Source organism: Drosophila elegans, unplaced genomic scaffold, assembly GCF_018152505.1.
Source record: "Drosophila elegans isolate 14027-0461.03 unplaced genomic scaffold, ASM1815250v1 contig_183, whole genome shotgun sequence".
NCBI classification, from domain to species: Eukaryota; Metazoa; Arthropoda; class Insecta; order Diptera; family Drosophilidae; genus Drosophila; species Drosophila elegans.
This window is the reverse complement of record NW_024545550.1, coordinates 5,233,311-5,257,290: the sequence shown is the minus strand read 5'-3', so window position 1 is coordinate 5,257,290 and position 23,980 is coordinate 5,233,311. Positions and strand designations below refer to the sequence as shown.

General features: G+C 38.2%; 1 protein-coding gene across 3 annotated transcripts in view; it reads right to left on the bottom strand.

The window, feature by feature from the left end:
- Nucleotides 1–3: 3 nt before the first annotated feature.
- The window catches only part of LOC108143476 (probable serine/threonine-protein kinase DDB_G0282963), a 41,308-nt gene continuing 17,331 nt past the window's right edge, over nt 4–23,980 (bottom strand). Inside the window, exons 1-5 of one of the 3 annotated variants that reach the window (XM_017267921.2) lie at nt 20,800–21,156; nt 2,983–3,088; nt 2,645–2,905; nt 1,932–2,178; nt 4–1,868 (exon numbers count right to left, since the gene is read on the bottom strand). In XM_017267921.2, coding sequence (XP_017123410.1) covers nt 1,004–1,868; nt 1,932–2,178; nt 2,645–2,905; nt 2,983–3,088; nt 20,800–20,802 — 1,482 coding nt within the window. In that variant the 5' untranslated portion in view covers nt 20,803–21,156 and the 3' untranslated portion in view covers nt 4–1,003. Of the gene's footprint in view, nt 1,869–1,931; nt 2,179–2,644; nt 2,906–2,982; nt 3,089–3,180; nt 3,202–20,799; nt 21,157–23,980 lie in introns of those variants that run through there. The other 2 variants (XM_041707320.1, XM_017267919.2) reach the window with 2 other exon arrangements.

Sequence of the window (23,980 nt, the reverse complement as noted above, 5' to 3'; positions counted from 1 at the left end):
CAATTTGTTTTTCTTTTTGTATTTTATTTAAAATAATTTGTATTTTTCATTTACACGCTTTACAAAAAAGCCTCCGACGAGGCCTTTCTCAAGTCCCCTTTTTTATAGTGGGAACTTGCTTATACGTACGGTACATATATCATATATGGTAACAATTTGTTTTGCAGCGCAAATGGAAAATAAGATATTAAAAAGAACTTTCATTTAATATGGCATTCAAACAAACATATATAGGGGGGTCATATATATATCAACATAGTCTATACAAAGATAAAAATAAATACAAGTACAAGTAAAAATTAAAATCAGAGACGACTGCCGATTATAATGTTGCATTTACATTTATGGAGTTCTCCTCTTAGGACTATGAAAAGTAATCATTTGTGCATTTCATATTTGTGTAAATCGTTAGGTTTGTTGTGGTAGCAGAGCCTAAACTGAAGTCAAGAAACGTAAGTACAATACATTTGTGGTAGTTGAGCAACTTGGAGAGAGTGGTTCCCATACGAACTAAAACTAGAAACTAACTAAACTTGACTTGACTTGGTCAAGTGCTGGTTAGGCCAGAAGAGAGTGTATCTGTGTGTGTCTGCTAGCTGAGTGTGTTGTGTGTTGTGTGCTGCGTGCTGTGTGTTGTGCTTGTGAGGTAGGCGATTCATCATAAGAATATGGCATACTTCCGAGCGCCTCCTGATTCTCGCTTGGGTTCTTGGGTCCTGTGAGTCGTTGGGGATTCGCTTCTAGCTTTCAAATACTGATCAACAATGCCAGGAATGTCTCTCTGTGTGTATGTGTGAGTGAGTGTATATGGGTGTATCGGTGTGGATCCTGCTTTCAACTTATGACTAACTTTAAGGCTAACTCTAGCCAATCTTTCGGCCACGCCCTCTGCCTGCGAACGTGACCTTCGATTTGGCTTTTAATTCTATAAACTAATGTAACATGAAACGGCGATGGGCTGGTGCTGCTGCTGTTGCTGCTGTTGCTGCTGGTGCACTGCCTCCTAACTGGGCAGCCGCTTGCTGGCCAGCTCCTGCAGCTTCTGCAGCGCCAGCGTCTTGTTGATCTCCACCAGATCGCGACTGTGCTTGGCCGCCTGCAACTGCACCTCCAGGATCTTCATGCGCATCATGTGCTCCTTGCTCTGCATCTCCATGAACATGCGCAGCTCGAAGTTGTTGTTGCTGCCGCCGCCCATGCTGTTGGCACTCGTGCTGGTTGCTGTACCCGCGATCGCTACTCCATTGTTGCTGCTGCTGCTGGACCGCTCCAAGGCCTGCGAATCGGACGCCACTGAAGGCAGTGTAGCGGCCAACGTGGATGGCTGGTCATCGCTTCCCAAAACACTGCCACTGCTGGTGCGCTGCCTTTTGGCCAGTGGCTTCATGCCATCCTCGTCGTCCTCGTTGTTGTTGTTGTTGATGTTGTTGTTGTTGTTGCTGTTGTTGTTAGTATTGTGCTGGTGATGCATGGCCACTTGGGCCTGCTGGTGCATGGCAGCCGCTGCCGCTGCTGCTGCACTGGGAAATTGGCCAGATCGCAGGGCATTCAGAGCCTCCAGCGTGGCGGATATGTTGTTCATGTTGAAGTTGCCGGGAAAGCTGGTCATGTCGGCTCCACCGCCGGGCAGATAGGCAGCACTCGTGTCCAAACCAGCTGCTGCAGAAATGGCGGTGGCAGGACTGTCGGCTTCGTGGATCCCGTTGCGACTAATGCTGTGATTGGGCGACACACTCAGACGCTCGCCACCGCCATGGATGTCGCTCTGGTTGAGATGGTGATTGTTGAAGGTCTCGTTGAAGGTCTCGTTGTTCTCCTCCTCCTTGATGTCCACATCGCACAGTTCCTGTGGCGGCGTGCGACTGCTGCTTAAATAGGGAACACTTATTAGTAATCGATCTCTAAACTCCCGTGATGCCAGCTAAACTTACTCATCCATATCGTGCTCATCGACATTGAATTTGTAGTCATCGCGATATTCAAAACCCTCCTCCAAGGCCAGCGGAATCTTGGAGTAGTCTATGCCATCCAGGGCTTCCGATTTGCAGGCCTTCTTCGCCTCCTGCATGAAGTCCCACACCTCGAAAGTGAAGGGCGATGGCTTCTTGCGATCAGCCACCTCGGCTCCAAACCTGGCCAAGCGATTGTTGTAGTCCAGAATCTCATTGCGAGTGCAGGCTGAAAAATGTGGTTATTGAAATTACATCAAGGAAGACTATAATAAGGTAACCCTCATTGGGCTTTACATTATATTATTTTTGATAATATCATCTGAAATAATAGACCGATAGATATAACCGAAAAACACAAACACAGCCCAATAACTAACCTTTTCTATTTTTGGGCGTTAAAGAGGGCGTGGCCACATTTTGAAATAACTTGCAAATGCGTAGGCATAACTTGAATCTTTTATAGTTTCTGAGATCGAGACGTTCATACAGACGGACAGACTTACTTGGCTATTGATCCTGATCAAGAATATATATACTTTATATATTTCTTCTTGCCTCTACAAGCAAGGGATACATCTTAAAATCGTTTATAAAGGTATATTTTAATTATTTATTATTATAATGATGAATTTATTAATTTTCTATGATGAATTTAAGATTTAAAATGTTAGTATTATAAAAACAAGACCTACCTTTCATACGTCGCCACTGTTCCTTGAGACGATTGCAGGTGCGATCTGTGCCAAATTGATTGGAGAACTTTTGATGGATGATCTTCCAGGCCTTGTTCTTGACAGCAGTAAGTCCGGCATCCAATCTTTTGTTCTCAATGATGCGCATGTCCTTGCGGCACAGATCGAGCAGATACTTCTTCTCCTGGTGGTTCCAGTTCTGGGTGCGTTCCCTCTTCTTGTACATGTTCATGGATGGACTGTTCATGTACTGTGTCATTTCTGTGAACATTTCGATACATCGAATTTAGAATTACTTGAACCAGATAGAGAAAGAGAGAGCGATTTGGCTAACTTACCCGTCTTCAAGTCGACGCCCTCCAGCAAGTTGTGATTGGAATTTTGCCAGTTGGTGGCGATCTTTATAAAAGCCTCCAGTTCGTTGGTCGAATACTGTTTGTTGACCTGCAAAAGAAGCAACGAGCAGCGAGAGGTGAGTAATCAGTAATGAGAAATCAGAATCCGAATCAGAATCCATCGATTAGTGTACAAATTACCGCCATATGTATATGAATTATAAGCCCCAGATTGGCCGTCAGTACTTGAGCATGCAAAACTTGTGCCAAATTCCCAACCATACGAAAGTGCTTTGCGACGCACTCCAAAATCCAATGAACCTGACGATGAATTCGGGCAAAATCGAAAACAATCGAAACAAAGTGAAGTTATTTTCTTTTTTTTTTTGGGTATTTACCAGAGTGCTGCTGCTACTCGGGGCACATCAATTAAATTTTTCGTTTTCGGACAGAAGAGTCAGTGAAAACAAAAGGATTCTAAGCCGAGTCTGGAATTGTTTCAGCTCCTCCTACGTTCTCATTTATTTTCTGAGGAATTATTCTACCCTGGATGATATCTGACTTTGACATGACTGCCGCTGATATTGCCGATTGCCGAGCGGCTATAGATGCAGTCACATTAATTGATTTTCAATTAGCGGACGGACGGACAGATGAACACTGAATGGCAAAAGAAGGGGAGGTGTGAGCGATATCGGGGATATAATGCTTCCAGGCCATAACGAAATGGGCTAAGAAGAATATGAATACGAACAATCGAATGAATTGAACACCCGCAAGACGAGAAAAAAAAGAAAAAGAAATAAAACCATCAAATAATGGCATGAAACGCGTTTTAATTTATAAGCTAACAAAACTCACACACAAAAAGCAGCTGCCGACATTTTGTTTGATTCGAAAATGTATCTGTGTGTTTGCTTAACCTCTGAGTATTTGTACGGCTGAGTGGTGTGATCAAGAGCCATACTGACAGCCAATTACGTCTAATCAAGTATATTTAAATGTACTATATAGTTTATAAGACCAGTTCTGGTTAGCTTAGAGCATTAACTTGAGTTATTCCCCCCTGAAATCAGGAATGTGCCATTCCCGAAAGAAATTACTAAATGGTGATGGCCCTAAAATTATCAAATGACGAATCATTTAAATTTAGAGTGCCTATGAACATGAACATGAAACATGCCCCAAATGGTTTATTTTCCCTTGCCCGAACGGCTCAACTGTACTTGTTAAATATCGTCTCCCTAAAAACTCTTTCATTGATCGCTTGCTCCCCCCATCTACACAATCGTCAATCTTAAGTACGTTTTATTGTGCTTTATTTTATTTCAATTTTGTTCAGTCGCTCGCTTGATTCGCCTCCTTACCCTCCATACGCTCCACACCCTCCTTACCCTCCTGGCCATCAAACACCCACAAGTCTTGACTGTAGAAACTGCGCCATGTGTTCAATATTTATGCCGTATCTGATTTACAATTTATATATGTGTACATTATACATACGTATTACGTATCTAGATATGTACATTCGTATTTATCGCATACTCAAAGACCGAAAGGAGACTTAGTCATTGGAGAATAAACGCGGCGCGTGCGCTTATTATTTTTATTATTATTATTATTTGTACTCTTCCTATTTACATATATGAATTCATATTTATTAGCAAACAATTAATTATTACTGTTGACTATTATGGTAATGTTTAAATTTTAGTCATGAGCTGCGGGGTGGATGGACTTTTTATTTTCGGGCAGTACAGAGAAACAAAAAATGTTTACCATTTTTCCTATTTGTTCACAGACGATGAACTTTGAGAAACAACTACTTCCTAAGCTAAAAGTAATTCGGTTTGCCAAATTCAACCCTTCATATTAAACAAAAATTTTAATTTTAATTTTAAATATACAATACCAATACCAATTGATAAAAAGCCTAATTTTTCGGCAGTGCATACAAAGAATGCCAGAATCATTTAAATTCGAGTCGAGTGCCGATTGTTCGTAAGGGTGGGGCTCAGCCAAGTTAGTCAAAGATGAAGTTGGAAGATGCAAACTGTGAAATTCTGTATCCAAAATTTATTTTGAAATGTCGCAATTTAAAATCATCACTTGTCTTGCCTTTGAGCAAGAAAAGGATCTCTCGATAAATATGCTGATCAACTGACGTATGTGGCCAGTTTTGGTTTGGGAAAGTAAATTATACATAGATATTACGTAAATCGAAAATATTTAATTGTTTTCCTGCCACTTCACTTTTGGCACTGACAGCTCACACATTCATAAAAAATAATCACTCCAATCAATGTGACTTCACAACTAAGCATTGAAATTAAATAAGCGAACTGGTTTAGGTTTTCGACTTTTAAGAGCGTGTGTATGACTGTTTGTTATCTATTTTTTTTTTTTTTTTGTGGGCTGTTAATATAAAAACGAAAAATAATTACTGAATCTACATGCTCTACTCGAACTTAACAATTGTTAACCTACACACGGAGCAGAGCGGAGCGGAGCAACAAAAGTCAACCTTGTGCCTTAAAATAAAGCAAGGCATTGTTGCCCACTACCGGAGACTTATAGACCAGACCAGACTAGACCAGACCATGCCCGATATAACTATAAGTATAAGTATAAGTATACGTATAAGTACGTATTCCGAAACGAAATCCAATGCCCCGGCAGGCGTCTGTGTGGGTAATTACCACAAATTAACGAACGTATTCTGCGGCATGCCTTAGTAGCTCAACTATTTTTGTCATCAAGTTAAAGCAGCGTTATAGTTCAAAGTAAATGGGAATGGTAATGGGAATGGGCAAATAAGTGGAGCACATAATATTGTTTTTTACTACGGTGGAGTACAGCTATGGTCATGCCCTGTCTAGATCTAAATCTGAACCTGGAATCGTTAAACTTTGAAGCACTTGAAATGATTTTACAAATTTCATACTTCCACACAAGAGCGGCTGCTGTTGTTGTGCCTGCTATAGCATAAATTTATGTATTATAATAATTATGGATAGAAAACTAAAAACGAAATGTCATCGAACGTTCAAGTGGCCAAAAAGAGCTGCCCATCCTGCGAGTTTTCTTTTTTTTGGGTCTTTCGACTCGAGTGGCAGGCATTCATTGATTTGAATGTGTGTTGCGATGCTTAAATCAGGGAAAAATAGGAAAAAATCAAAGAGAAGAATTTGTTGTGCGCTGTTTATTGTTCTAACACTGGTCGGAGTAGTTCGAGCCCTAAGTGGCCCCCCTCTCACCCGTCTGACCCTTAGTTCCCATAACTTGAACCATTTTCTCGTAATTCTCAAGAGGGGGCTGTTAAAAAATTTCGTTGCTAGAATCACGTTGGGTAAAATGTCAATATTTTTGGTAGGAAATTTACTATTTAATTTGCTTCTTTGGAATGTGAGAATTTTCGAGGGAAAGCAATTTTAATTGATCAAAGTAAACAGAAGGTGTTCAAAATGTTTACAAAACAGACATATGTGATTTAATTAACTTAATAAAATCAATTTAAGATAATTCGAATTCAATTTTTAAGATTTATTTAGCTATTGCAAAAAAGATTCACTACCATTTTTTTTTACAGAAACATTTGCTGTGTGGTCTTCTATTATTATTAAATAAATAAAAATAGTTGGAAGAGTTTTAAAATATAATTTCTTAATTGTACAAGCAAATTGTCATTGCAATTCAGCTAAAACCAACAGGCAAATATAATTCTGCCCTCTGCAGCATTTAAGTAACACATCAAGCCCAATAACTTATTGGCATAATTTATGGTATTTATGTTAAAGTGTGTATATTATTTATTTGTTAGGAATCAGTAGTTTGTGTGGCGACAAAGTTTCTCCACTAACTGCTGCTCAGCTGGCGCAGCTGACGGAAATTGACTCATGGCTCAGTTCAGTTCAGTTCAGTTCGGTTTGGATCGGCTGAGGGCGAATTATGCTCCAGGTGTGCATGACACGGGTGCCGAAACAACAAATTTATTAGAAATTTGCAGCACAGAAAAATTACACACACAAACACAACACACAACACACAAGTCGCTTACAGACTTTGGCACATTTATGCAAACAAATAAACTAATTTCATGACGCACACGCGCGCCTGCGCAGTTGTCAGCAAAATAGCTGTGCGAGTATTTGTGTGCTACTTACAATTGTAACTAGCTAAAAAAAAAACTAAACTGTAAGATTTTTCTTTGTCAAACGTGGCTTTGTCTACTGTTGGCCTGGCCTACACCCAAAAATAAACAGAGAGTGAGAGAGAGCAGCACAGGGAATTTTTTCTTGGACTTTTAATGATACATTACATGATATTGCCATTGAAAATAAAATTATTTTAATTTTGTCTATGTTTATTTTAATTATTAAAAGAAACATGAAAGCAAAATATTTTTTATGAATAAAAAAAATTTCATGGTATAACCATTGAAAATTACATAATATTTAATTAAAAATGTTTGTTTTATTTATAATAAGAAACAGGAAAACAATTTCATTTTTCTGATTAAAAAAGTTCCTTTTATAATAAATGTATACCTTTCCGAATTAAAAAGTAACTTTTATATATTTTATAAATTGTTTGAAAAATGTATAAGGATTTTTCTCTGTGTAAAGATATGGAGTGAGGAAAAGACAGGGGAAAAAAGTAATAGAAAAAAGCTTTAGCTCGAGCGGGTTCAGTGACTTCCACTCCTCGTCTGCGACGACGACAAATTGCGTTTGGTGCTGTGACAATTGCCCAGGCATCGGCATCGGCATCGGCATCGAATCCACCTTTGCGCATGCGTAGGTCTAGACTTACTAAATTATTATTGTTCGGTTTCATTAGTCAGCCCCAAAAGCGAAACCCGAAAAAAGGCGAAAACCCAAGCCTCTCGCATACGAAATTGCGCAGCTGTGCATAGTTTTCAAATCAAAGCTTGAGACTGTGTGACAGTCGTAGATATCGTCAAGTCAAATGGATTACCTTTATCTTCGATACCCATGCGTCGCACACTCCCCCCCAAGAAACAAAAAAAAAAACAACAATTGGAGCAGTCTGCATTTGTATACATACTTACAAATACTATATACTGTACTATATACTATACGGCTTGTGTTTCGACTCAACTTTCTTGAGCACACCCTAAAAACATGGCTGACAAGTTCATTACTCTGCTCCATCCATCCACAATTGCCGCAAAACTTTGCCAAGCTGCTGCTGCTAACTGCCTTATATGGGCCCCCACCAATTGTTATTGTCTTTATGCCATTCGTAGAATGAAAATTGGTTTGTCACTCAACTTGCTAAATGAGTGTGGTACATGAGAACAACATTCAGCGATCATAAAATCGTGTTCTGAATAGCTGGTTAAATTCTATGCAAATTATGTAAGATTCCAGGAAGCTAATCTCAATTATTTGGGAATTTGGATTACCCTTTAGGTAAATGTAAATTAAAGAAATTTATAAGTTTAATTCCAGGAATTGGATTAATTCACCTTTTAATTTCTTTTGTTTAATTTTTACAATTTTTAAACTGTTTAAAAAAAGTGATCATTTCATTTCTAAATAAAGCTTAGAAATGAATTAAATTCACCTTTTAATTTCTATTGTCTTGTTTTTATAATTTTTAGATTGTGTAGTTATTAAGTTATTATTATTTTATTTCTAAACAAAGCTTCTTAAATAAACTGGTAAATTAAAGGAAGTTATTAGTTAAGTACCAAGAAATGGATTCATTTCACCTTTTAGTTTCTATTGTCTAATTTTTAAACTTTGTAGGTTGTTTCAGTAAGTTATTATTTCATTTCTAAACAAAACTTCTAAGTTTTACCTTTTGAAATGGGTAAACATTAAGCTGCCATTGCTGCATGTACCCAATTGAATTGTTATTACTATTATTTATAACTCTCTAGCCCCATAAAAAGGAGGAGAGAAAAGAAAACAATTCTAAGCAGTTCAGACGAGTTCAGTTGGGGCATTTGCGGCATTTTTGGTTTAGTCATTTTCCAAAAATTCATTTGAATATCGAAATTGTTTAAGTATCCATATGTGCTTGTGGCGGTCGAACGCTTAAGTGTGTGTGTGTGTGTGTGTATCTAATTTCTATTTGTATTGGGCATTAATGCTTTCCAACTCGGGCCGCTTGTACCCCCGCCCCAAACAAAAAACTTCTTTATAATCGCATCAAGTCATGATTGCGCCCCAACTTCGAATCAACTTTGGTTTTTTCTTTTTTTTTTCCTTTTTAAATGTATTTTTGTTGTAGCTGTTGTGTGTGGCACTTGAAGGCGTTCAAAATAATTTCTGGTTCCATTTAAGTTGGACTTTAAACGAAAACTGAAAACTGAAACTCTTCAAGTAGACAACAACTTGCCCGAAAAAACCAAAAAAAAAAAAAATAAAGAAAGCCCTTCCCCGCTCTTGAGGTTTCTCGACTTGTTTCTCTTTTTTGGCATTAATTGTTCCATGAACCGAATCTAAGATTGATTGAACGAGTTGAACGAACCGAGAGAGTCGAGTTGTCCCGCAATGTAAATTATGGCACTGCGATTACCATTAGAGGCTGAATGAGTATCGGGGGTCTTCGACTGCGTATGAGACGCGAACCATTTAGAATGATTTGTGCTTCGATCTGCTACGATCACCGATCTGCGGCCTTTTTACACACAATATACTATATACAATATACTATAGTATATCGACGATGCCGCTGGGAGACTTTGGGCCAATGGCAACATATCGTCGCTAACCACGCCCAAATGGCAGCAAGTAGCCGACGCCTTGTCATGTCGCAATGCGCAATAATAATTACAAATGATCAGATGTCAATTTTTATGGCGATATTATTTTACAGCCAGTGCCCGGCGGCTGAAGTTTCTTAAACAAATGAAATTTATTGTTAACGGTTAGTGACCCGAATTACACGTATCGCTTATTTATATCTGAGGCGATCCGATGGATGTGTATGTGGCATGTATCTTTAAGTAGCAAAGGCAGCAGCAACAGCAACAGCTTTCTGACTCTGACTCTGACTCTGACTTGGCCCCTTAAGCGTTTTAATTGCGCCAATGCCCGATCGGAGCGACTGACTGACTGACGACCGCCTACAACTACAATTCGAGCTACAAAGCTCGAAGCGGCGATAATGTATCTTTGTATCTGATCTTAATGTGCTCGGAACTCGGAGCTCAGAACGCAGAGCCAGCAACAACAAGCCTCGCATGAGCGTTAATAAGTACTTGCTATATAGTCTCCATTGGGCGCTGAATTGATCAAATGAAATGAACACGGTCATTATAGGAATTCAACTGGAGGCTATGCCCATTCAAACGAGGGGCATATGCAAAAACTTCGTGTAGGAGAAAGTCTCAAGCCACAAAGATAATCTTAAATACAGTTTCAAGTATTCTTCAGTATTTGAAATTATTATTTAAAATCACTGATTAAGATAACCCGAATTTGGCTGCCAAACATAGGAATAGGCAGAACGTTTTTAATTAATCAACAAAATGATTGAAAAGTGAATAAACGAACATGTTTGTTTACCATACACCAAAATAACATTCGGAGAACTTAAAAAAACTATTAGACCATTACTTTAGAAATAATTAAATAAAATTATAATTAAAAACCAAACCAAACCCGCAAAACATTTTATTAAGTTACATCCTTTTTATTTTAAAATTACTTATCGAAATAAAATGATAAAATAGTTAAATACAAATTGTAAATGTTATTGAGCAACCAAATGATTAAAATGAAATCAAATTTAAATCTTTTATAACCAACTCAATCGACAGCTGGCTTAAAATAAATCCCTGAAAACATAAATAGATATATTAAACCCAATATTCTTGCGTTAGAAATTAAAACCAAAAATAATAAAATCCCGACTTCCTTTTCAATAGAATTCTTTTGGAATAAGTGCACAATTCAAACCCCTGCCACCACTCAATTGACAAATGCTAATTCCCGCTTTTCAAGATACATTTTGCATTTGGCACTTGAGTTATGCCAAGGCATTAATTCAATCCATGAGCATGAATGTTATTCATTCCCGAGCCCGAGACCGAATGAAAAAGTAGCCACGCACATTACTTGCAGCGTTTGTCAACCCGGGTTGGAATGGTGAACATAGATATACATCTGTATATCTGGCGGATTGCCTTCTGAACTCATTGCTCACTTGGTCGCCCCATTCCTGGGACTCAGACTCAGACTCAGAGTCAGTCTCAGAATTGGTGTTTGTTCTTTATGAATTTGCACGTACGCAGTCGGATTGAATGCCAAATGGCTCCTGGGAAAAAAAGAAAATCAGAGCAGGCAGCAGGCAGCAGTTAGTAGTCAGTCCAGCGGAAATAGCTGCAGCTGGGTCAGAGGCAGGCAGGCAAAGCTATTGTAATTTGGTACAATTAATATCTCATAAATATCGCATGGCTTTGCATTCGCCTGTATCTGTGGCGGTGCAATCGCAATTTAAATGTTTGACTTGGGCCCGTTTATACACTTATCAGGCAGGCGGCCAAAGCCAAAGGAAGAAATTAATTTAATTGCGCATAAAGTACAAAATTGTTTAATTATGCCAAACAGACGACGCACGGTACCTTCAGGCGCAACGGAAAATGTGTTAACTAATTCTAGGTAATTCAACCAAATGCTGATAAAAGCGAAACCAAACCAAAAGCAAGCCGAATGGAACGTTAAGAGAAACGCTCCCATTTGGCATTGTTGACGCCTTCTTTGTATAGTTTATAACTTTTTATTTTCTTTTTGTATTTTTTTTTGTCTTTTTTTTCGTGTCTAATTTACGTAAATTGTTGGAAAAGAGCGGGTGTGTCATCATATTGCAGGAATGGGGGATGGATGGGTGCGTGAGGTAAGCCATCTTAGACTTAAACTACCAACAAAGACACCGGAAATAGTTCCACGAACCTGATTGTGGAATATTTTTTAATTCGCCTTTAAAGTGTGCAACAAGCGTATTAGAAATTCGTTGAACATTATCTCAACGCTATAGCATTTCTATTTTCATTCCCATTTGGGGTTTAACTATTAATTAGACACACACATTTACCCACATGGTGTCCGGTTTCAGTGATTTGCTGAACAAATTTACTTAAGCATTTGATTAGGCCCAATTGATAGTAACACAAAAACAAATACGCACTCATAAAGATATGTGTGCAAACACACACACACAATTATATAGAGGCATGTCTGCGAAGACTGGGTGCAGTCACAGACATGAGTATCCAAAAATAATCACCTGGGCCTTATCGAACTAAATAAATATTAAATTGTAATTAAAGTCATGGGAACGAATGGCCCCAAACTGTGTGTGTGTGCATGTATGGATGTGCGTGTGTTTACCTTTGGCTAGCTAGGTCAACAACAACAAAATGTTAAGACTACACATAATTTAAAGCTCTTTTGTTTATCGATGTCACACACCTCGGTGTATTTGTATCTGTAATTGATAAATAAGTCGTCGAGACTTTGCCTAGCATTAAGTCAACTGATATTTAATTGCTAATTGCATCGTTTAGGGTGCTTACCGACTGTCCAGGCACTATCAATAAACTAAACTAAGTACCTTTGATAGATAACCTTAATTAAGCTGTCCGGCAAATCGAATTCTTTGCATTTCTTTCAAGTGACAAAATCGCCAAAGGCGCCCACAATAAAAAGAAACCCCACATGTAAAATTCAAAACAGAAAATATCAACAACAAAAAAGCGGAGACCACAAAACAACGAAAAATTTGTTTGTAGTGCACACCTGGACGCAGTTGGGTATCTAGATACTAGAATCTAGTCTGCCCGGCAACAACGGCCAAATCCATTGATATCGAACTGAAATGAAGTCGGAGTTTGGGGTCGTGGCAGTAGGTCCAGTATCTGCATCTGTGCCCGAATTTTCCAACCCACCCCACCCCTCCGCTCCCCTTTGCCGTTTTTTTTTCGCTCCACATCTCTCAATTATTATGCGCAAGTGTGACGCATGAATCATACTTATAACCCATATAACCTATATAGCCATTTATTTGTGGCTGCCGCCGCGGTTTGCCATTTGCTCAAAAAGTCATGCGCTTTAAATTTTAATAAATTAATTTTTGCCTTTTTCTTTAGTTGCCTTCGCTGGGTGACTACCTCTAGTATAGTTCGATATGCATATATGCCTTAAATGTGACTGGTCGGGCAATTAGTTGGGAAATATAAATGTAAGTGTGTGAGGAATGATTCCCAGTTTGTCTCCCGATACGAATGCAAATCTTTCAGTTTTCTCTTTTTTGTATTTATGCATAATTAGTTCTCTAAAAAAGTAATTCATTCAAATAACTTCAACTGAACCTTTAATTAGCACATACTCTTCACAGACTTAAATAAAATCGCAATCAATTGCAAATGCATAAACATCAAATGATGAATAGTTGTTTGCCTAATCGAATACCCAAATCAACTGTCAAGCCTCAAATTAGTCGGTAAAAAGGGAAGCCGGCGAGCAAACACAACACAAAATTCAAGCTTAAAATCTGTCCCGGGGTGTGTATATAGTTTGTGATTTTTCTCCTTTTTGTTTTAAATCAATGCCAAATGGATGACCGACCGAAGAATATACGAAATTCAGCATAAAAAATACTGACGACATTTTTAATCCTAAAATCAAGACTAAAGTCAGAGGGAATTTGAAGGTGGGGGTGCCGTGATCAAATCTCCGATTTTAACGCGCATACCTGAGTGGCGACGATCGTGCGATCGCATCGCGGACTCGTATTAAAATATATAACATCCTCTGCCCACTCCCCCGCACTTTCAGTGCATATCCCCTGGTTTCTTGGATGGACTGAACCCTAACTGAAATTGTAGAATCAAGATTAGGTTTTAATAATTCCAAGTGAGTCGCTCTCGCTTCCTCGCTGTCGAAATAACCAAAAACTGAGACGTGTGAGGGATTAGCAGTCGATGCGAGTGGGTATCTTTGTACCTTTGTATCTGTGTATCTGTGTGTGTGTATATCACTCAAAATATCTCCCGATTTACTTCAAGTAAAAACTGAAATCATGTTACTTTCGGTTTGGTCTCCTTTTCCCTCTGACAAATTCGAAAGAAATTAAACAAGCTAAGCTACAATATATCGGCGGGGGTAATGTAAAGGGTGTGCGAGACGAAAGGAAGTGGCAGCGGTGCGCAAGCGTTTTGGGCTTCTCTTCGCATCGAGCTATTAAAATACAGAACACACCCAAAAAATATTTTAACGACAACAGAAACAATCAAAACCAAGCAGAAGACCGAGGCTCAGAAACGTAGAGGGACTGCGACTGCGACTCTGACTCTGATGATGTTGACAAAAGGCAGATCGGGGTGACAGCGCGATTTATGCTTAAATGGTACGCGTTGAAGCATAAGTTATGCCACGGCGAAGAGAACAAAAGTATCTCACAGAAACAGATACGGCAGACAACAGTAATTGCCAAGCCAATCACTATTGCGTTCATCCGGAATCGAAGGACCAAATCTTAGAGCATCTTCAAGGTACTTAGATGGCGGAGAGAAGTTTGGATGACTACTAAAAGCTTCCTAGTTGTGTTTTTTCTTGAGACTCATTCCATAATAAATGTAGTTTGTAGTTTTTTTTTAAGTTTCTTAAGTTATTCACAGATGCAATAGCCTATTTCGCTTCCAGAACATAAGATAGTTTCTTAGAGACTCAAAAACAATACGACCTAATTTTATTATAAACATTCCACGAACACGTCCGCCCCTTCTGAGTTCTTTTTAAACTTTACCCAAAGTTTTACAGAACTCTAGCACATGAATTAGCTCCAAAGGACAAATGGCCTTCGGCTGAAGTATTTCTTGAGCTGAGTTTTTGAGTCCATATCACACAGCTGTCATTATTCCAATAACTGGTTGGACATACAGACACACACATTTTACGTTCATTCAGCACGGCAAATAAAAAACCCCAGCAATGCGCAGTTGTTAAAATTGTACAAAAGGAACAGAGGAACTCAAACATACACACACACACACTTTGGCATACTCATAATCACAGAAAGAGACGGATACTTCGAGTAGGAAAGAGAGCGCACGAGGCTCACTATAAAATGTTAATCCTATTTTATTAAGTGCACGCCATGCGAAATGCTGAATTCCCGGCCACGACAATGAAGATCATTATGAGGATGATGACGCCGTCGTCGACAACCCCTTTTGGTGCTCTGGCAGCCCTGTTTTTGCTCTTTTTCACCACTAACTGGATGCCAAAGACCCGCTCCCCTATATTTCGTCCAAACCATACCATATATCAACATTAGCTAATCTCGGTATCAAATAAAAAAAAAAATTCTTATTAATTCTGTGAAACTTCAAAAGCAACTGAAGGGTATCGGGATAAAAAAAACAACAGCAGTACAGACCAATGTGGGCCAAGTTTTGAGTTTCTGACATCTGCGTGAGATTTCTATTTGATCTCTGGTTGTTAATGGATTTATAAGCCAAGTTGTGACTTAAGAATATTTATTACATGTCCACTTCATTAATAGAAACTCCCTTCAAACAGACTAACGTATTTGGACAATACCCTTTTAAAATAGTATTAAAACATAACATTTTTGTTTACTTTAAAATTATTGTACTGTATTTTTTATTTAAAAAAAAGCTTTAAGTGAAAACCACAGATTATTCATCCTTTAGTTGTTAATAAATTGATTCTAAATAAAATACAAAGTTGGAACACTTTTCAGGTACCTTTTTCCACTTTATGTCATTCTATCGTAGACAGCAGCTTGCTTTGGGGCGTTGTCCCATCGGCTACCTGGGATGATTTATTTTGTCTTGTGCTGATCATTATTTATGAACATTATGAAGATTTCAAGGCAATCGAGATGTGCTCTCATCAGTGCCCCGAATATTATTGATATTTTTCGGGCCAAACAATAGGCAGAAAATGCGTTTCCATTTCTCGATTATTGTGACTAATTGCGTTTGATTGTCAATTGGTTTGCATGTTGCAGACAAATAAATTAATGGCCCACCAGAGGAAAAACAGGGAGCAGGCAACCGGAGTTGAGCGGGTCTCTGGCCCGCATGTAAACACATGGAAAAACTGACGGCTTGGAAAATGCAAAGCCACGAATTTGGTGGCGTGAAAAGTTTACCCCAAATATTTCGGGGGGGAGAAAACAACAGAGGGCGACGGATCGGGTTAAACGGCATGGCAAACACCCAATGCTCATATGCAGGAAAAACAAATGGGAAAGAGCAACCTATGTAGAACCCAGAACGCCTGAGGGTACCATCATATTTGTAAGTCGATTGCTATTAATTCGCTACTTAATTGCTCCTCTTATCGAGGGACCGACTCGCGTTCGCCTTCTTAGTTGGGGGAAATGTTTTGTATTTCATAGTCGCTCATTGAAAATAATTAAAATTAATTAAGACATTCTCCTCGGGCGCGCATGCATTGCCTAACCGTCGTATCTATAAATTTAAATCGTCTCTAATTGAGCGACTTTCGGGTGATGTCGCGGACTTTGGCTTTCGATATTCTCTGGAATTTGTTTACCCCGATGTCGTTTTCATGTCAATGTTGCAATAGCTAAACCAACCCACTCCAACTCTGACTAATTTGTCCGAAAATTCTCGTCAGCGGCAATATCAAAAATATGAAACACGTGCATTGATTGATTGCCCGTTTTATTGTCTCGACTCCAGGGGCCGGGGGATTAAGTCCCGAAACTGAAAAGACGTATTTTTTGGGCGGGGGTACTTGCCCATTGTACATGCGTGAACGTTTCGCGATGGAGATGGCCACGTGAGGCGGTCGCGTGTGCCCCGGAAAAGCGTGAAATCCCATTGGAAACGTATGTAGCGAATACATAAGCTTTAGCATCATTAAATGTTATTCATATCCGGTTAGTCAAGCGTTTCGAAAATGGCATTTGGAAATTGTTAATTCAATTATCGGATTTAATCAGCAAAGTGAAAAAATTTCAATGAGTATGGAAGGGTTTGGCATAGGACTCTTAAAAATATAATTTATATTCAAATGTTTTTATACTTTTATATAAATAACTGAAAAAGATACAAAACTTGTTGATAATAAGTATACTTTTCAGAATTTGTTGTGTTTCTAAGTGCTGACTTTCAAATAACATAATCTAAACATTTAAATTGTAAATAATATTTCAATGTTTTTCCTATGATCTCTTATATGTATACCTTTAAATTTAAAATATATTTTAAATATTTTTTTAAGCCTTACTTTGTAATCTTCAGGCCAGCAAGGATGTGTCGATAGGTGAAATAAAAAGCTCAAAGCATAAACCGGCAACCATATGAGCATAACATAAGGTGACTCAACCTGAACCGGCTGCGGCTGTCGCCTGGCTTGACTGACTGACAAACTGAGTGACTGTGGAAGTGAGGTATTGACTGACTGATAGACAGATGAACAGATGGACAAGCATTGTTTGCGACGGGCACTTTTCTTACACTTGCATTAATTTTCCGCTTTAGAAATTATGAAAAACTATGTGAGTGATGGAACGAATTTGCATTCGACAGTTGAGGCATTCTCACATCCAGAGAAGGAAACAAAAACCCTAGCCGTAATGTGATTATGGAAAAATTCCTTAGCCATTAGAATAAACATTTCAGCAATTGGCTTTTAAAGGGAATCGCCATGCCTGTCCTCTGATACCAAGTGCCGATGAATATTCTAATTGTTTATTTTCATTTGATGCTTTTTAAATATTTATAAGCATTGAGCCAATAAATAAGACAACTTACTTTCAACGCCAAATGAAAGATTGAATAAGGGCGAGAGAAGGCAACCTTTCAATTTGAATTCCAAATCGAAATTTTTATGGCACTTGGAAATTAAGTAGTCAACCGCAACTACACACACATGGAATCAGATCCAATCCAAAATTCCAGATGGTGAAAATGAGCCATGGAAGACTTTCCGACCTCCCACATCCCTCAACTCACAGATACTCAAATATGTGCTTTTGTGAGCATTAAAAATATATTCAAATAATTGCCATTTCAATAGACAGCCAATAAAAGAGAGGGTTGGCAGCTGACAAAGCTCTATATGTGGTCGTATCGTATTCTTGCTTAACTGAATTGTATCAAGAGCAAGTAAAGTTAAAAAATTAGTGGACAGTTTAACATAAAGACACACTGAATATGTCTTGTACATTGTAAAATTTACTTAATTGATTATCTGTTTCGTTTGCACATATTTTAAATATCCTTTGTTTAAAATCGCTTAAAAAAATTAACTTTTGATATTATAAAATATTTTCGGTTAATAAAACAAAAATAATGGATCTACGGTAATTCTTATACACGTATATGATATAGATTTCGTTGAGATCTTTTCAAGTACCTACTTTTAATATAATATCATTTTTTTATGACCCCCATAAAATGTTTTCCTATGCTATTACAAAACCCATGCTAAAACTGTCAATTTAATTATTTTCTTTTACGTTTCAACATTAGTTTTAGTATCTCATAAAACATTTTTCGTGGCCATTTCCTATTTTCAGTGAATAGAATCCGCAGTTTTCCCAGCTGAAATATCCATTAGTTAGATTCAGCATCCTCTGAAAAAGCCTGATATTTTAAATCGAATTAATGGGGAGAGATCTTCTATGGAAACATTTTCCAAATGTGTAGCCAAGTAATTTTCAATTCGTATTGCTCATTACAAACACTTTTTGGCCAATTATGATTATGCCATATAAAACAGCGTATTCCACGATTATCGGCCACGAGTCTTGAGCATGTGTTAGTAAGAGTGGCAATTAATAAAACAAATGTGGTCGTTGGTCGTTTCATCTCTCCTCCGGCCGCTCGAGCATTTTGAGTGGAAACATATCGTGCACATTCTCGCCCGACTTTTCAATGGAAAAACCAAAGCAAATGCGGCAGGGAAAAGTTGCAAGCGGCAGGCGCACGCCCTGAATGAAACCAGTGGAAAACGGAAAATGCGGGGTGGACAGGGGGAATACACACACACATATTGGGGAATATGATTTGTGTAAAAGTTTCGGCTGTGATTAAGCACTCGAAAAGTGTAATTGCAGACCTGTGTGTGTGTGCGTGCACTTAAAAATAGCAGCCCCCAACTAAGACCATAACTAAAATCCATATGGATCTGTACGATCTGAACGATCCGATTCGATCCGTACGATCTGGCGACGGCAGCTGGCCAAACTCGGAGCGAAGAACTATGTACGGCGACGACTGCTTAAAGTCAATTTTTGAATAATTATGAATCGTTTTTCGCTTTCGTTGTTCTCTAATTATAACAACATCATAATCATAATCGTGATCATAATTTCATATTTGGCTGACTCTTCGCATTTTGCGGCGTTCTTAATGTGCCAAAAGTTTATTTGTATCCCGCCAACATCTACACACAGATACAGATGCAAATGTATCCTCACATATGGCGCATCATTTGCGATACTTCTCAAACAAGCAGAAACCACAAATTTTTCTTAATTTTTCTTCATATTTTTTATTTATTACAATTAATTTGCAAATCAAATATGTACATAATCATTTGAAAATGGTGATGCCAAAAAATGTTAAAAAACGGAAATAAGATTTGCAGAGTAATTATGTTTAAAAATGTTGGTGATATAAGAGTTCCGGTTTATCATTTATACTCCGATTTTGAACTTAACTTGCTTCCTCTTTCTAAAGTTAGTCATATAATGTGATTAGAATTCAGTTTATCATTTTGCTGTGCAAAAATTTTAAGAATTAGTATGTAACCCATTAAAACCATATTTATCAATAGATTTTTTTAGCTCAGGCCAAGCTTGAATGTTAGAGGAAATATATTTTGGAAACCCCAAGGGATAACAATTGGAATTCGCCTGGCGATAGCTTGGTAACTTGGGATCCTCAACGAGTTTAATTTTGTCAGAGTAGTTATGAAATTCATTGGAATTATATTAGTTTGGAAACGGAAGTAATACGTCAATGGCTTAATTGTATAGTGTGCATATTGGTTTATGGCTCCCAGAGCAAATAAATCGCGAAACACAAATCAGAGTCGCCTTTTATGGGTGCAGTCGCTTAAGTTTAGCGAATCAGCAGCGCCGGAAATTATAGAAATTACCGATGCCAATAATATTGAGCAGAAATTAATATGCAAGCAAAGAGATTAAAGCTAAATTTATATGTACGTCGCAGCGTCGAGTGCGTGCCAAATAAAAAGTATTTGCCATTCTAAATCGTAATATCTCCATTGGTATCTCATTTTATTTTACTTAATAATAAGCAATCTAACCCACACAGGTAAAGATACCAAGACATTTGCGAGTTGGCTAATGACTAAGACTAAGGAGTGTCAGCCAAGTCACACAAACTTGGCTAATAAAATAGAAATTAGCAGTGCGCGCTGATTCACAGGGCGTATGAAAATATATTTCCAAAGCGTTTATATGGGCCAATACTCATTTAAGAGATTTTTCAGCGCTATCGTATTTTTTTGTTATGCGCTAATAATTTAGTGATTTGTTATTCGTACTCCTACAAATAAAGGGATTTCGTTCTGGTTTATTCTTTATGGTCTTTATATCGAAGACATCGTTCTAATAAGTTATTAACAATATAGAATTAAGTTGCGCAAACCTAATCAATTAAATAACAAATTTGAATAACCATTTGAATCCTTTTTAAGGCTTTGTATTTTCGGAGTTATTGATAAGTTAGTATCTCTTTCAGGCACAGCATATAACCATAGTTTTAAGTCTTTGTAAAACACTTAGGTTCTCTTATCCAAGCTTGATATTTACCATTTTGATTGTCTTTTTGAAGGTTTCGTTTATCCTTGCCACAAATCCTGCGAAAAGTTTTTTTCTTTCTTTTGTTTGTTGATAATCCCAGAAGCAAGAGTTTTAAAAGTTTTTTCTTATTTGTTTTTGTTTTTTCTTTAGTTAGTTTCTGCAAGCTAATTGCACATGTTCACATTGGTAAATTTGTTGGTTGTATAATCACTCGAGAACCGATTTAAAATGTTATTTAGTTGTGTGTTTAAATGGCGGGTTTTTGGATGATTGATTAGGGGAAGAACGCCGGATGAGAGCCAAGAACGCTGGAATTTTGCCGCTGCGCGCGTTCGCACTGCTGCACGTTTAGTTACTGACTAAAGGGCGGGCAATTCAAAATTTTTTTAAAATCATCAGCGCTGCGCTGCCGCCGTTGACGTTGACGTTGGCAGCGGCAGCGGCAAACACACAACAACAACGCAAAACTAATAAAATCAATTTACAAACGCACACAGATACGGCGAGACCCGAAGAGCGGTGAGCGCGTTCGTGTACGACTTCGTGAAATGAGCGAAGGAAAGGGAACATGCTGAAGAGCGTAAATCTCTCTCTGTTTCTATAGTGTGCGTGTGTTGGCTTTGAATGTGGGCCAAAAGTAATCACAATAGCGGGCAATTGTACTTTAACTTGGGCTGATTGCCAACTCCGCTCTCTTTGCCTCTCTCATTCTGGCTCTTTTGAAGTGTGGGTGTCTGTGTGTCTTCGCCAAATGTGCCAAGCAAAACAAAAAGGCAAAAATGCGGCTACAACAACAGCAACAGTGCGCTCTCCCCAAAAAAAAAACAACAAATATTAAATCAGAATTATTTGCTCAGCCAGCAAAATATAATTCTTCTACCCAAAAAAAAAAGAGAAAAGAAAAAAGCGAAGGATGTTGCAGCTGCATTGCATAATTTTGGGAGTTATCAGGGACCCTCCCCCTTTCCTTTTTATCACCTCGCTTATTGCTCGAATTTCACAGCAAACGAATGAGAGGAAACGAAAGGAACCCTCATGTCAACGACCGTTATAACAGTTACCAACCCGTCCGTAATTACACACAAAAGTTCCATATCGCATATACATAAATCGCAATTAATCAAGTGCAAGCCAATGCCGCTTAAACTCCCCAGCTCGGCAATGGCAAACCCTCCCCGAACCCGAACCTGAACCCGAAAACCTAAACCCTAACCCAAACCCAATTTCAATTCCAATCCAAATCCCAACAAGTTCAAAAACTCGACGTTTTGCGAACAATAATTACGCCTCTCGTTCGCACTAATAGCATTTACCGCATGCTGCCGTCCTGCTCGCACCCTCTCACAAGCGACTTCTACTAAAAATGTAATCATTATGCTTTATCGTGATAATCAGCAAAGGCAGCAGTCGCAGTGGAAATCGCAGTTAGGAGGAAAGTTTTTATACCCGTTATGAATAGGGTGTCAAAGGGTATGATGGGTATTTCGGGTTGAGTGACAGGAGGTAACGGATTATGCGGGATGTGAGAGATACAGTGAGGATGGAAACATTTTCGAAAAACTTTAATTATCCTTGTTAATTTATTTTTTTGGCGACCTTTCTATTTAATTTTCTAATGTTTGCCGGCTCGGGGTCAATTGTTTGTTAGTACAAAAAAAAATTGATTAATGTTTTAATGTTTACAAATTGTTCAGATACAAAAAACAACTGCTTAACTCATAAGCTCAAAATTGTATGCAAGATTTGCAAAGAGGTTTCTAAAGCTTTAAAAGGTGAATATTTACTAAATAATAAGAGGAATGAAAAAAGAAAATGCACGTTAAAAAGGCTAACTCAGGCAACAACCCAATAGCAAATAGCAGCTGCTGCCACATCGCACAGCCCAAATAGTGTTTCATTGAACCCCTGACTAATTGATGGGTATCAAAGTGCTTGCTTCACTTACTCTTCGGGAACGCAATCAAAGCTAGTATATAACAAAGGAAAAACCCTAGCGCAAATATACATTCGAACTAGCCAGTAGAGGGAGAGAGGGATATTAGAGGAGAGAGCAAGCAGAAGCAGCTAGCATCTCCAACTGGCAAACAAACAAACTAAATTACAACAATTCCAAAAATTTATAATTGTACTCAGGCGAACGAACACACACACACACACACAAAGTCAAGTTAGAAGTTGAGGAACCACCACCCAAGTCACCACCCCTTGATAAAACCCCCCCACAGAACCGTAATAATCATCATTGGCATCGGCATCATCATCTGGGTTTTTTGCCATCTCGCCTTACAATTCGCCATGGGAAAGGATAAGGGGTAAAGGGCAGGACCAACTAACGAAAAACCAAAAACGAAAGAACAACAACAAAAAAAAAGGCAGTTAAGTTAAAATGTACTTAGAGTTTAAGCGTAACCCCGAAATCCCAACCGAACCCGAAACGAGATTGTGTGTTTTAAGCGTTTTAGTTACCCCACACAGCCGGCCCATGCCACCCCTCTCGCTCACTCATAACTTCATCCTGGTCGCTCCTTTGTTGTTGGCCGGCCCTTTGCAAAGTCAGCCATCTTGTGCGGCGTTATTAAATTTTATACAAATACTAAAAATGAAACCAAAATTTTCTTATTACAATGACTATTTTGAGTCCTGCCCCGTCCTTCGTCGCCTGCTGTCCTTTTCTTTTCATTTCTGCTCGCCTCTCTTATCCAACTTCTTCCTCTTTGCCAACAGCTGTGCCTTGAGTCGATTCGGTCTCCATTGAAGGGTGGAGGAGTACGAAGCAAGCTTTTGACTTTACCCTAACATTAAGAGTTTGTTAGTTCTGGCCAAATGTTCGGCGATTTCGGAAGAGAAAACAAATGTTATAACAAATGGACTAAGCACAACTTACTTAAGAATGTTAAAACAAACAAATTTTTAAAAGCATGTTTTTCTAATCTTTCGCACAAAAAAAATTTAAAAACATTTTTTAACACATAGATAAGCTTGTGCAAGTTTATTAAAACCTATTGATTATCTTAGTTTTTACTCTTTCTAAGAACTGTATTTGTATATAATTAATGCTATTAAAGCTGATTCTTTAATTTATGGTAAATAATTTTTTTAAACAAAACTCTTTTTCTTTGTAGTATGGACAATTACTGCTGAAACCAAAATAGTTTGGCCCTAGACTTTTAAATATATATATTTAAGGTAT